This window comes from Balaenoptera ricei, chromosome X (genome assembly GCF_028023285.1).
Source record: "Balaenoptera ricei isolate mBalRic1 chromosome X, mBalRic1.hap2, whole genome shotgun sequence".
Classification (NCBI taxonomy): domain Eukaryota; kingdom Metazoa; phylum Chordata; class Mammalia; order Artiodactyla; family Balaenopteridae; genus Balaenoptera; species Balaenoptera ricei.
The window spans coordinates 98,169,878-98,185,858 of record NC_082660.1 but is presented as its reverse complement, the minus strand read 5'-3'; the positions used below and the strand labels follow the sequence as shown (position 1 = coordinate 98,185,858).

General features: G+C 35.6%; 1 protein-coding gene across 2 annotated transcripts in view; it reads right to left on the bottom strand.

Moving 5' to 3' along the window:
* COL4A5 (collagen type IV alpha 5 chain) overlaps positions 1-15,981 on the bottom strand; it is a 236,940-nt gene that overhangs the window by 104,543 nt on the left and 116,416 nt on the right. For both annotated transcript variants that reach the window (XM_059911681.1, XM_059911682.1), the window contains exons 3-6: positions 11,353-11,442; positions 3,897-3,941; positions 1,333-1,377; positions 1,185-1,247 (exon numbers count right to left, since the gene is read on the bottom strand). In XM_059911681.1, the coding sequence (XP_059767664.1) occupies positions 1,185-1,247; positions 1,333-1,377; positions 3,897-3,941; positions 11,353-11,442 (243 nt within the window). The remainder of the gene's footprint in view (positions 1-1,184; positions 1,248-1,332; positions 1,378-3,896; positions 3,942-11,352; positions 11,443-15,981) is intronic.

Here is a 15,981-nt window from a genome sequence, read left to right as displayed (position 1 = left end):
TACTTTAACATGCAATGTGCCATGCAAACTAATTCCACATTGGTTCTATCACTGTAAGGTCACCCCAAGCAGAAACGAAGAACACAACTAAGCCTCACAAACCCAAAATCAAAATCAAAATGATGATAATAATAATAATAATAATAATAATGGCATTATTATTATTATTATTATTGGCAAGGGTCACAACAACTTGGAGAAATACTGGAGGTAAAAATAATTTTATTGCCTTCAAGTACATACTACAATGATTATCACAAAATGTGGCCTCCCATAATGCAAAATAGTTTGTTCAAGTTATTTTAAATATATACCCTAATATAAAATATGACACATGTCATTAGTTAGAAAAATCTAGGGTATTTCATAAATAGTTTCACTGAATATTATGTGCAAAATGGAAATGCCAAAGGATATACAGAAAATAATAATATATTTCATTAACCTATAGGAAAATGAGAAAAGTGAGGGAAGAAGCAGAAACAATAATATGTAAGCTTTTAAAAAGAGCAGATTTTCCTCTTTGTTTTTCTTGCTCTCACTTTATATTAAATCCAAATAGTTGGATTTAGGATTGACTAAAGATAAGAAAAGTGGGTCAGGAAACAATGTTTGTAGTATGTGAAGTTTTATTTTTTCACTTGTTAAATTCATTATTTTCACTGATGGAGAAGAAGTTTCAGGTTTCATACTAACAGTTTATGGTAAAAACTGATGTGATGTATTACATATAGATTTTTAAGATTTTTCTTAAGGAAGTTATTAGGCAAGGTAAAGAAGTTTTAAGAATATGAAAGATTTGAAAACTTAAATTATACCTAGTTTTTTAAAAAAGGCAAAGCTAATGAATGACATTCACAAGTATTACTCTTAACAACCGATACAATATTTGAAACATATATATCTTAATTCCTTTTTAACTCTCATCTTACTTTAAAGTCAAAAAAAAAAAGGATTTGGTAAGTAATCTTCAACCCAATGCAATATCCCAGCTAATTACACAAGCTTCAAGAATTACTGATGTTTCAATATATTGAAAATGTTAACTGAGAACATATCTTATGTCTGTCCTAGACATGAAGCTACTATATCTCTTCTTTGACATTCTTCATATTGATTCCTTGAAATTTTTAAGTCTATTATTATCAAGCATATTGCCTAAGATTAAGTCACAGAAATCTCACCTTGGTTCCATTGCATCCGGGGATACCTTGAGGTCCAGGGGCCCCATCATGGCCTGGCATTCCCTTTGAAAAAGGATATAACACATGTATAATATTTCTTAGATTACTTTTTAAGGGATTTTAAAATAAGAAGCCAAATCCTACTTACAGGAAGACCTGGTGTCCCTGGAAATCCAGGAAGTCCAGGAGGACCCTATAAAAGAAATAAATTCCTTGAATCAAATAACAATCAGTAACAATAAAATAATATCCTACCTAAGGGAGTTATGAAAATTACATTTAGAATAGCAATGGACAAAATGTGTTTCACTGATTATCACCACTCGTTCTTTTAAACACTATAGAAAAAACTCCTATATGTGTTTAAAAATCTCTTTTATAGAAAACTATAGAAAAAATCTCCTATTTGAGGGAGCATTGCCTTTACTGCATTTAGTAGGAGCAGGCAAATTAGTGGATGAAAGGTCTTTTCTAAAAGACAAAGTGATTCTCCCAGGTTTGTGATGAACACTGAATTCAGCAGGGTATGGTTATGTGACAAATATATCTGCCCCTGAGAACATCAATGTGATCACCCCCAAAATTCTTTAATCAAATTCCCCTGTCAGGACTGGCAAAAATACAAGTTTGACAAAACTCTCTGTAGGTGAGGTTATGGGGAAAAGGCACTCTCATACAACTGCTAATGATTTAAACACCATGGAGAGAAATTTGGAAATACCTAACAAAATTACACATGTATTTATTTACTCTTTGAAGAAATTCATTTCTAAGAATCTATCCCAAAGGCACACAAGAAATTATGAAACAAAATATGAAATTCAAGGTTACTGACTGAAGCATTATTATAGCTAAAGTTCAGAAATGGCCGTATAACCATATTTATAGCTAAAGGTTAGAAACCTGTAGGTTTCTAACCTAAATAGGGACATGACTAAATAAATTATGGTACATCCGCATAATATAAAACTATGCAGCTGTTAAAAAGAATGAGCAAAATCTCTGTGCATTGAAATATGTAGTGATCTCCAGGATATAATGTTAAGCAAAAAAAAAAAAGTGTAAGTAGTGTATATAATACACTAACTTTTTATAGCAAGGGTAGCGATACTAAGCAATGAAAAGATAAACAGAAAATAATAAAAATGATTACCTCTGGGGGAAGGAGGAAAGAGAATAGGGAGATGGAAGGAAGGATAGGTAGCATCTCTGACTATACCTTGTCTTATAGAACAATGTAAATGTTTTAAATAATGAAAAATTAGAAAGCGGTAAAAAGGAAATCGTTAAAAATTGAAAGCAAACTGGGACCAATGAACCTAATGTACAGCAAATTGTGGACAGTAACCAATACAGAGAAGAGAATTCCTTCAAGTGTCTTTAAAACATGATATTTTGACGGAAATTAGTCAATTCAAAGGGGAAAAAAAGAACAGCAAAGAAATAATTAGTGGCATTTAAGAATTCTATTATTAGTATTAAAATTGAAATGGTTGTTTTGTTTATTTGCATATTGTTATATTGAAGCTATTTAGTTTCAACAGTGCTTAGAACATAGTTAATGGTAGCTATACCTATTAAGAGATATGATTATTAGGAAGAGCTTTAATAGTATACTGATATTCAGTTATTACAAAAAAACATAGATACATGTCTGCTAAAATAAACTAAGGGTTTTGAGTTTCCTCCTTGTTTTCCAGTACCCTACCCACACCAGTCACAAGCAAGCACATAAGGCAAGCTACATGTTGTTAAGATGTAGATAGCAAACAGAATGTTTTAAATATTTATATAAAATGTGTACATCTACTAAATTTCTGGAGATCCAGAAGATCAGAATGTTTGTCTTTGTAACACATAAATATGCTATGCCACCACCCATATATTTTATATTCAAATTCAGGGACCTTGTCAATCCATGACAACAGAATTTCAGAGCTAAAAGGGACCTTGGAGATTGTGCTGTTTGACTCTCTAATTTAACAAATGAAGAAACTGAGGCTCAAAAAGTTAAATATGATTTTCCAAAAGCCAGTATTATTTTTAAACTACAGTTTCCTCCCAAATCTAAAACACACTGAAAAGTATATATCAACCTAAAACTTTTCAGAAAAATTACACTAAATGTGCCCTTCAATTTTGAGACACATCCTGATTTCCAGAACATTAAAACTTGAAAAAGCATACATCTTAGAACTGAGGAAATATTGTATTCTTCCAAAAATAGTTATTGTTTAACATAACGGTTTAAACTAGTGCTTTCCAAACTTGTTCTCTTCAAGATACACAAATAAAATTATAATATTTGTATGTAGTACCCGGGGAGGGTACACAGCCTGATGTGACTGATCAGCCCTCTGAACACAGAGGACTGAGATGATCGCACTGGTTGGGAAGTTCTGCTTTAAATCACTTGTATGATATATATTTTTAATAAATTGAAAAATTGTTGTAATTCAACACTTTCATATTTCTTAACCAAAAGTCTTCTTTCATTAGTTTAAACAGACATCTGGATATATAAAGATAACTATCAAAATACTAGAGAAAGGCTAATTGTAAACGTATACAAACTCTTCAATTTAACTTTTTAAAGACTTCATTTTTCTTTCTGCATTTCAATATGAGTCTTTTCTAGATGCCTCATAACACTTCATTTGCTTCTTCTCTATTTTGACCAACAAAGCATTTGATACAGCAAGTATCACTTACTCTGATCCCTTTTGGTCCTGGTGGCCCTGGAATTCCATCACTACCCTGAAAAATACAACATATTTAGTTATTTTTCCTTCAAAAATAGCCCTCAAATAACTAATTTTAGAGTGTAAACTGAGACAAATTTTTGTGAACCTTTGTGAAAGTTAGTGAGAAACTTACATACCCAGGGAAGAAGCATTTATTATTGAGACTGAAAGCACTGAGGTAAGTCATATGCTAAAAGAAACGCCTTTATTTACTGAGAAGAAAACTGTTAACATGTAGAAGAAACTTTATACCTGTAAAGTTAATTATGAATCATGCAAGAAAAGAAAGATGAAATAGTAGTATAGATATTCCCCAAATCATTTATGCATAAACAAAATAAGAGCTGAAAATCTGGGCAGTTTCTATATTGTGTCAATCTGCTTGCATCATCTCTAGGCCTAAATATGAGCTGTTCTTGAGTTTGCTCTTTTAAACCTTTGCTATGTTTTATAAGACACTTTCTACTGGCAGAGCTAAGAAGGAAAAAAAACCATAGACTTTCCTTTCAAGCTTCTGCTATAGACTCCATGCAAAAGGGGCTGCCCACATGTTTGTCAATCTATTTACCCATTTCTAGTTACAACCGCATGGCTGAGAATTTAAAGTCTTGCCTCACTAAGTTTTACTATGTAGTTTCTTTTAAAAATGGAATAAAGAAAACCTAATTCTGCTCCAATAGGCAGGAATTTCAGTGGAACATACAGCTAGTAGGCCACCATCTGAGCCTTTAGATAGTTTTTATTAAACTGGGACATCTTGCTTTATACAAGTGGCTTTCAAACTACTCTACTTACAACCCTAGAATTTCCCCTGGAGGTTCCTTTATGCCTATGTCACCCTCCTTCAATCACTGAAGCTCTGCTTTTATCTGTTTTATTTGGGGCTTCCATGAAAAGTTTTATTTGGAGAAAAGGTTACCTGATGTATTAGTTCCTTATGCTCCTCTTACAAATTACCACAAACTCAGTGGCCTAAAATAATACAATCTTACAGTTCTGGAAGTCAGAGGTATGACGGGTCTCAGTGGCAGAGCTATGCTACTTTCTGGAGATTCTATGGAGAGAATTCATTTACTTTCTTTTTCCAGCTTCCAGAGCTACCAGCATCCCTCTGCTTGTGGCCCTCTTCTATGTTCAAAGTCAGCGACGGCTGAATGAGTCTTTCTAACATTGCACCACTCTGACACTGACTCTTCTGCCTCCCTCTTCCACACTGAAAGGACCCTTATGATTATACTGGGCCCACCCAGATCATCCAGAATAATTACCCTAGTTTAAAACCAGCTGACTAGCAGCTTTAATTCCACCTGCAATCTTAATTTCGCTTACCTATGTAACCTAACATATTCACAGGTTCTGGGGATTAAGTTATGGACATCTTTAGGGGGTGGGCATTATTCTGCCTACCACACCTTGCTTTAAAACAAGGTTAATAATCTACTCTTTTCACAAAAGATGCATCTCTAAGGAAATTAAAGTAAATCAAATTCTATTTTAAAACTAGAAAATTGTTTGTTCAATGAATCTTTTTGTGTCTTCCCACTAAAGGTAAAAATAAGACAAGGATGCCTTAAAACTATACTGGTCATACTAACCAACATGGCTAAATAAGAGAGAGAAATTAGAGGTATAAAAATTGGAAAGAATGAGGTAAAACATATTATTTGCAAAGAATACGACTGTATGCATGGAAAACCCCAGATAATTAAATGAAGAACTATAATCAATAAGATAATTCAGTAAGGTAACTGTATATAAAATTAATATGAAGAAAACAATAGCTTTCTTATATACCAGCAACTACCAGTTAGAAAACATAATGGAAGAAAATGTGCAATTTACAATAGCAGAAAAAGATAAAATATTTAGCAATGAACTGAGCAAGAAATGTATAAGATTCATAAGAAGAAAAGTTTAAAACACTTCTGAAGTTCAAAAAGGAAGACTGGAACAAATGGAAAGGCATTCCATGTTCCTGGATAATAGGATTCAACATTTAAAAAGTCAATTCTCAACAATTTAGTTACAAATTTGATACAATAAAAATAGAAATAAAACGAACTTTTTTTAAAACTGGACAAGGTGACTCTAATGTTTATATGGAAAAATAAACAAGCAAGAACATTGAGAAAAATTCTGAAGAAAAAAAAAAGACCAATGAGGAGACACTAATACTGTCAGATATAAAAATATAGCATAAGATGTCAATAATTAAAACAGTTTGGTTCTGATATTTGAATAACCAGACCATTGGAAGAGTATGAGAAGTTGAGAAACAGGTCCACATATTCATGTGAATTTGGTATATAATGAAAGTGGCATTGCAAATCAGTGGGGAAAATTATATTGGGACACACTTGTGAGGACATCTGGAAAAAAAGTGGAACTTACATCACAAACCATACCAGGATGAATTAGAAATCAATAAAATATTCACATGAAAAAAGTGAAACTATTAATATACTGGAAGAAAACATGGGAGAATTATTTTATACTCTTACAGTGGGGAAGGCATTTCCTATTCAAAACCCAAATGCCACAAAAGACCTTTGATAAACACACACACACACACAAAACACAAAACACACACACACAGACACATAAATATACACATACACATGCACACACCCAGCGAAGACAAATGACAAACTGGTGGGAAATAATTGTAACTCACAACACAGATAAAGGGCAATCTCCCTAAAATATAAATAGCTCATTGAAATATGAAAACACCAACAATCCAGTAGAAAAATGGGCAAATGGTATAAACAGACAGTTCACAGAAATGAAAAGATGCTCAATCTCATTTTTAATAAGAGAAATGCAAACTAAAAGTACATTGAGAGGCCATTTTTCATCTAACAGATTGGCAAGACTCCAAGTTTCATAATAGGATTGGGTGAAGCTATAGGGAAATTGATCTTCTTGTACATTGCTGAACCAAAGATAAATCATACAACTTCTTGGGTAGCAATTTGGTGATATCCACAAAAATATATAAATACATGTATGCTCTGATCCAGCAAAACCACTTCTAGTAATCTTACAGAGATAATCCCTTATTGGGGAAAGAAAATCTATTTAAATTGTACATCTTAGCAGCACTGTTTGTGGTAGCAAAAACTTGAAAACCACCTAAATGATCATCAGTAGGGAACTGGCTTAATGAGTTATGGTATATACACACAATATAATGCAATGCAGTTATAAAAAAATGAGGGGGTTCTGTGTTTACTGATATGGGATATCTACAATGTATATCAAGTGAAAAACAAAGGTCAAACAATGTGTTGGATACCATTTTATAAACAAAGGGAGGTAAAAGTGTGTATGTGTGTATATGCATGTATGTGCATGTATATATTTGTATCTGCACGCATATTCATAAAAAATTCTTGGGCATATTCACAAGAAAATAACATAAGTGGATACCCATTAGGAATATGTAGAACTCAGTGGCTAATGGACACAGTGGAAAGGAGATTTTTTTCATTGTATATCCTTTTTATGTTAATTTATTTTGAATAAAATGAATATATTTTCTATTGAAAATCAATTAAATTTTATTTTTAAGAATAAAGAAATCCTTTGGAAATTTTTATATATACACTCCTATATATATTTGTTTTATACATATTTACTTTCATATATGAGTATACAGATTAAAGAATAATCCTACAAAATTTTTGATTTGGTATGTATGTTAACACATACACATGTGCCCGAATACTCAATCACATAAAAAGTATAAATTCAGCTATGCTGGGGAGCATGAAGTCATACTGGAGATAGAAGCACAAAGTGCTTCTAATTCAAAATCCCCAAAGTTTAGAAAGCAGTCAAACCTCCTCCTTTTATGGATACAGAAATGGAATCACAGCAAAAGACTGGATTGCTTTCTAAATTTAAACTGCGTACAACCACACCTTTAAAAATTATCATACTATTGTAGAATAGTCCCAGCTAACGCTAAACTATTTCAAAAAATCTGATGTAGTTAGCTCTTTTTTTTTAACTTTTTTTAAAATTAATTAAATTAATTAATTAATTTATTTATTTTTGGCTGTTGGGTCTTCGTTTCTGTGCGAGGGCTTTCTCTAGTTGTGGCAAGCGGGGGCCACTCTTCATCGCGGTGTGCAGGCCTCTCACTGTCGCGGCCTCTCTTGTTGTGGAGCACAGGCTCCAGATGGGCAGGCTCAGTAGTTGTGGCTCACGGGCCCAGTTGCTCCGAGGCATGTGGGATCTTCCCAGACCAGGGCTCGAACCCGTGTCCCCTGCATTGGCAGGCAGATTCTCAACCACTGCGCCACCAGGGAAGCCCAACTCTTTTTAATCTGACCTAAATCTTTATTAGACCTGCCCCCTCTCAGTGAGCATAGTGTGCAAGAAACTCAGCCCCAAATCCCAGGTAAACTCAGATACAAGAAATGTAACTTTATTTTTCTATGGTTCAACTTAATTTCTATTTCAAAGCACCCATTTCACTAAGATGGCTGAAATTTAACCTCAGTTAATTGGACTTCCCACCTCATTTTCACAAGGCTGTGCCTAAGCTATGGAGGGCTTAAGTAGTTCTAAGATGTTGAGGGGTGGTACAGTCTAGTCCAAGCTGGAATCCATTGAGATGTCCCATGCCAGCAGTCTACATGGACTGCTGCTGAGTTAGTGCTCAATTCTACCCACTTGACTCTTTCAGATCTTTCTGCTATTTCTGGGTGCACAAGAAACATTCTGCTGTTTTGCACCTCATTGGACACAGGAAATTCTGTTGTATGTCCCATCTACTTAAATTTTATGCAGTCATTTAGAGTCTTGCCTTTTCCTCAGTGTAAAGTTCTACTCAGGAAATTTAGCACACATCCCTTCTGCTCTTGAATCTAATAAAACTTCCTTGGTGTACTGCCACCTCCTCAGAGACCATGCTCAAGCCTATTCCCACAATCTATGCTATGGTATAGTTAAGTGTTAAAAAGTATTTGCGCATTTAAATTAATTTTCCCCCTTTACTCAGAGGACTACTTGATGAGTATCCATTTGATTTCCTTAATGCTCTAATGACACGATGTACCACTATTCCATGAAATAAAATTAGGAAAAAAGGGTTTCTAAACCACTATTATTTTCCAGGAAAATGAATAGAACTGGCCCTTTCATATATCAGTTCATCAGTCAAAGAGCCATTAAAAAAAGAACCAGAAGCTTTTCCCAATCTTAAAATTCACTATTATCTCTTCACATCCTATATCTTAACATGCATATAAGATGCTATCCTTGCTCGTGGTATAGGAGAAACTGCCCACACAGCAGTCAATGGGGAAAAGTATTCCCAACTGATAGGATAACAGCACCTTTGGATCTATGAGCCTGGGTACGGGAGAGGGAGAGTGTAAGGATCTATCGTCTCCTTCTTTCTCTCCCACAGAATAGCCTGTGTGACATCCACCTCACCAAATTCATTGATACACCTGTCTCAGCTGCCACCAGTCTAAATTTGACAAACTGGTAGACATGTCTCTCACCACCCAACCCTGCAGATAACATCTGACTGCTGTGTCACTGAATACAACAAATGGACACTTCTCTAAACAGGGAACTTTTTAGTACCTCAGATATCCCAACCTTATTACACTGATGCATTGCCACAGTTGGACTCTGGCACTACAGAAATAAAGCACCCCCTCAGATGTCAACTTGCTCCTGTCTGAGATGGGATTAACTGAAGCATCTGGGAAAAGGGATATGGGATCTGCCATGGGAGCTATTTTGACCTCAGTAGTAGTGGCTTCTCCTCCATACACGCCCCTACCATACACAAATCTTCCAGTTCCACTCAAGGACTCTGCCCATCAGGAGGGACTTCTGGCTGGTTGACCCTCATGGTAATCGATGACTTTTATACCCCCAGCACCGTGTGCACACCACCCTTTGGGTATTTCTTTTGTAAAAGCCAGGCCTTCAACTTTCCTACCAATGTAACATGTACATATGGGGGCACTGAGAAGAGACTTCCAAATTTTCAAAACAGCCCGTTCCACTGAGCATATCACAGAGAAAGTGGTGTGCAACCTGTCCTTGACCTCTACTGAAGTCATTAATGATACCACTTCAGCTTTGGAAGCGCAACAGGCCAGCCTCAAGTCCTCGGCCTGAGTAGTGTTGGATAACAGCCTAGTCTTCAACTTCCTGCTGGCCAACCAAGGAATGGTCTTGCTCTTGCCAGAGCCTCATGTTGTACCTACATCACAAAAACTGGCAAGGTAGAGCAGTCTATCACCAGACTTAAGAAAAAAGTCTCCTGGCTCTCTAAATTAGATCAGATGGGCTATGGGCCGTCTATTCCTGGCTTGGTAATGTTTGGAGCTTATGGTTACACTCACTCCTCCAGGCAGGCCTGATTGTCCTGCTTGGAATAATTTTGATCATGACCATGATCCACTGTAGCCTCAGATTAATTACCTATTTTTTGACATAACTCCTCAAAGTCCGACCCATTCAGGTCCATGTTGGAGTAACCTATGTTTCTCATTTGGGTCCTGAAAAATCAAGAAATGGAATCGAGGAGTCTGGCTCCTGGCTAAAGACCTATGTGTGATTTTTCAGGCCCAACCATATGGTTAACCTCATAGAGGAAAGCTGCCCATCCCACACCAGAATTAGTGCACAGCCAATGCATGTCAGCCTCTGAAGGGAATTGTAGTAAAGGAGTCAATCCCCCTGGCTGGTCAGGCTCTTATGCATATCTGCACTGAAAGGCCTCTTTATATGGAACCTTGGTGAAGACGTCTTCATTGAGAGAGGGGGAACCTTGAGGACATTTTTTCTGTACTCTGACTCAGTAGTTCTCCACTCCTAGCCCTTTCCCCCTCCCTTGTTTCATCCCGCTGTCAGGTATACTAAAAAAAACAGCAGTTTTTTGCTCCAAGCTCCGTGAGCAGTGAAACAATTCCCCGTATCTGTGCTGACCCATTTCACCCTCACTGGCACTGTTCCATGAGGAATAATGGAACAGTAGGGGAGCCCACGCTTTCTCTGGTTTATGTTTTGCTTATACACACTGTCACAGTAAGAGACTAAAGGCTTGCCTGTTACTTTCATTTTGGCTTGTTGTCTTAATCAGTACTCTTGACACCTGGCAGTTAAGTTCTCTCCAGCTCAGCTGAGCTCCTGACAGGACTTAATTTTTGTTAAGGATCCCAATGACCACACACAATTAACAGCTTCCAAAAGCATTTGAATACAGCAGTAATATTCAGCTTTTTTAAAAAAACAACAACAATGAAGTATAGATTCTTGGCCGTTCTATTGTTTTATTTAAATATTAGTTTCTGGCTATAATTCAGTAACTTTTTAATTGATTTGACACGTGTCCCACATTAAGATGGCTCAATTCCTTTGGTATTACTGGTTGGTAACTTGGCACATACCTTTTGTCCCCGAGGCCCTGGCGGCCCTTCTGGACCTGGAAATCCGGGCAAACCTGGATGGCCTTCCAAACCTGGAAATCCTCTCTCCCCCTGCAATTGAACAAGAATGAAAGATAAAGTCATTTGTGAATTTTCAAGCACAAACATGGTTGAGATTCAAAAACATCAAATGACTATCTAGAGAAGACTAAATTAATTTAATTATGCTAAGTTCAGAGTGTCCACTAACATGGAGAAACCTGTAAGATATGAGTGGAAAAACACAAACCACTCTGAGTTTATATCATATTTGGTAATGTAATCTCTTGCTTTCTCGTAAAAGTAAAAAGCTTATCAGAGATGAAGTGAAGTTTAAACATACTGACATCAAGAATTTAACAGGGAAGATGGCAATAAATCCAGGAAACCAGGAATGAAGGAGTTACATGAAATAAGTATGGTGCAGGGATGAAGAAGGGTAAAAGGAAAACATCAGAGAAGATTTCAGGTTTGCTGTGGAGTACAGAGTTGCAGGATTATTCAGAATGGACATTCATTTGCTGATTAGTGATGAGTTAGCTAGAAAAAGGCTCTATGACATCAAAATTTTTATATTTTTCTCTGATTGTAAAATCAACACAAAAAGGAATAAATGTTTGTTGTAGAGAAAAACAAAAAAACCACCAGTAATTGTGACTCCAGTCCCAGTTGTGACCACAGCACTTATCAACACCAGCACAGGAGGGCTGTCTACCTGCTAGTGAGGGTCTACTAGGTCTACATCTTATCAGCATCTATCAGGAAAGGTTGCCTGATGTGCCTATCTATACAACCAGATAGGTGGGTGTTGCAGGGCGACCATGTATACTAATATACCATTAGGTAGACACATTAGGGTTAGTTAACTTGCATACAGTCAATTATATTAAGAGTGTGAACCCTAACATCTCTAGGGGATCCAGTCACAGAAAGCAGATTCACCACTATTAAGTTTAAGAACCCTAAGGGCTCACAGCCCCACGGCATGTGCTTCCAACTGCAGTGCTGCAAGCAGTTCCTCTACTTTCCTAAGGCTTGAAGGTGGAGTCTCTGGCCAGAGGCTGTGGACTTTGTTCTGGGAACCCTCTTCTCTCCAGATCCTATCCACAGTGACAGCCTAGGCAGCACCTGAGAAAAAGAAAGCATCCATATCTACAAGGCAACTGACTAATGGGCCATTAGAAGCACTTACCCTTGGAGGTTAAGGTACAATAGACTTTCATTCATAACCCCAGTATGTGTGTGTATCTGTGTGTGTCTGTGTGTGTGTGGCAACAGGGGGTAAATACTAAGTTTAGCCTAGATAGCTTAGATGATCTTGTATCGAATAACGTCTTATGTTGAAGCGTCCTACAATAAATATAAGTACTTTGAAAAGGCTACTTCTGGTCAGTTTTCACTTATTACTTCAAAGCCAATGAAGCAAATGTTAGCCAGTTAAAGGTAGGCCTAAACATTCCTGTAGCTTTGACAATAACTATTATTGACATATTACAGCATTTTCTATTTTCTATAAATATATCTCGTTATTGTTTTTAATTACTCATAGAATTATGATAATTTAGTATCCATCAATCTCAATGCCATTATTTTGAAGGAAATAGAGCAAGAGAAGAAAAATAAAAGATTCAAAAATTTTAGAGCTGGATTGGCTCAAATCATTACATAGCCCATACTGGCAGAGCGGGTAGTAGAAATCTGACCACAAGTGCCAGTCAGAAAGGAAGCTAGAAGGAAAAAAACTATCTAGTTCGAGTAGATTTCCATAAGTGGAAAACACAGCTACGTTTTGGGATCTCCGCTAGTATTTAGAGCTTATCTCTGCCAAAACTTGAGGATAATGCTTGAAGAGAGCTATATTTTCTCAGAAGCAAAACTGCTACCCAGGCTATAGATACGAGAGGAATACACTAGAAACTGAAAGTAGAGAGTGCTAAAAAGCTTAACTGTGTTGGTATTAATAAAAACCATATACCTATTCCAGATACTGGCCCTGAAATCTCACACTATAGTCAAACGATGTTGTAGTCCTATCTAGCTGACAGAGCAATATTATACCACGGAAGATAGAAGGGCAATTACTGGAAAGTAGCAAAAAGAATTGCAATAGCAATCCCCAGCCTTTGAAAGGTAGAAAGTTTCCTGCAGTAGAAAGTACAGAAGGCTTCCATGAGGAGAGGGTGCCAGGAGGGTCCTCCACCTAATTCCTAATACAGATGGTAGGGAAGGCTGACATTTGTTATGTGCCTACCCTTTGCTACTGGTTGTCAGGCAATTATTTAATCCTTACAGCTACCTAGATTTTACTGTAATTTGCTAACACTCACTAACATAGAAAATGATGTAGTACATCTATTTCTGAAGGTCAAACTTTAAAAAAAAACCTGGTTTATGCTGCCTGCCCATATTTGAATAAAAAATCAGTCTTACTTTTCTTTATGGAATAATATTCTTCTCTCCCTGCCTGTCCTTTAAATATTGGTATTACTCTGGATGCCCTTTTTTGACCCTTTCTCACTCTTTCCTGGGAAATCTCAAACATCAACATATTTTTCCCTAAAAACTGGGCTCACAGGCCAACCATCTTAAACATCTCCACTTGACTATCACACAGGCACCTAACATTCAACAGTAATAATAGCAAACATGCATTGAGTGCTTTCTATGTGCCAGAGTTCATTCTAAACTCTTTCCATGTTTTATCTTATTTAATCCTCCCAGTGACAATATTAGGTAAATACTATTATTATCTCCATTTTACAGATGAACAATTAAGGCAAAGAAAAGTTGAATAATTTTTCCAAAAGCAAACTTAATATAAATAACACTGAATTCATTATCTTTCTACCATCTTACCTATTTCAGGAAATAACACAACCCAGCTACCTCAGCCAGAAATTTATAATAATCTTGACTCCACTCTCTCCATTACTCCTTCATCGAATCAATTATGTTATGCTCATCATTGTATTCTTAGTGCCCAACAGGACAAATACTCAGAAAATATTCATCCAATGAATGAACTTCCTTAATGGATTATATAAAATTTATGGCACATGCTTTCCAAAAAAATTCAGAAAAAAATAAGAGGTAGGTTTAGGAGAAATTATACAAAAGATGACTTTTTTGTGATAAAGTTGGCTTATATACCACAAGCTAGTATTAAAAAGAAGGATAACAGACTGACTTACTTAGATGTAGAACCTAGTTTGTGAGTAAGAGGTACACATAAAAATGTTACAGTTTTACAGGAAGGGCACTTTATAATCACAATAAGAAAGTTATACAATCATGGGAATAAAAAAATATTTTAAGAATAGTTTCTCATAAAATAAGGCACATGTCACACAGTAACTTCAGCTGACAGGCTGATTTGTGAGCATGAATTACAAACCTTTCTTGAACCTCCTAGTATTGAGGATGTGTTAACAGAATTTACATCAGTGAAACTGGTAGGGGCTTGGTTCACTATAGAATTTGTACTAAAGGGAGGTGTAAAAATTAGAAGAAAAAAGTGACCTACAGCTGGTAAACCTGAGACAAGTGCAACATACTTTATTTCAGGAAAACTGATGAGCTATTGACATGATAAGTCTGGACCAAAAGCACAACCAAGAAAGGTCAGAAATCCCAAAAAATACTTACGTCCTTAAACTCTCTTCTTTCACATACAAAATGAAGGGTTTGAAGAAAAGTATTGTAACCTCTTAATTCTATGCTTTCTAAATGAATTCCATCAAATTCATATTTTCTTTAGTAAATAAAATCTCAGATTTAAATTTTAAAAAAAAGAATAGTTTCTCAAGGCAGATACAAAATTAACAGGAAAAATATTGAATTTCTGATAGGAAAAATAAAAATTAGGACAAACTGTTACAATGACAATTATAATTTAAATTATTTTGGATTGTAATATTGTAAAAATGTAAAAATTATACAAGCAAGATTATATGGATACAAAAATTATATGGGCAAGGCAATACCCTTAGTGGACAAATGGAAACAGTGATTTAATTAGGTAATGCAATTATAATGGTTTTATAATTATATAAATTATGTGCAATTGTGTCTTCTTTTTTATGTAATTTCTATTTTGTTTTTGTAATTATATAGCACAAAGAAATATTTGATGTAATTAGAACAAGAATATGGATCTTTGGCAACTGTCAAAATGGAGATAATCTAGGTCAGAGCATCTCAAATTCTAGCTTGCTTCAGAACCACTTGGACAGCTTGTTAAAACAAGATTACCTGGCCCCACCCCTCCAGAGTTAGATTTAGTAGGTCTGCTATGGAGCTTAAGAATCTGCATTTCTAACAAGCTCTCAGTAAATGCTGATGCAACTGGTAGAGGGGCACACTTTGTTTAGATAATATTTGACTGTGACATGAATTTCAGGTTGTCAACTGATTAATTTCTTGTTCTCATCAGGAGCCTGGTGAATTTTGTTTGTTTTTAGCAGTATGCACTTGGACACAGTCTTTTGGCAGAATGTACATACTTTATTATAACCGTGTTAAACTTATTTTTAAAAAGCAGTTTTATTGAAGTAAAATTAACATACCATAAATTTCACTTATTTAAAGTATACAATTTGAACATTTTTGTCA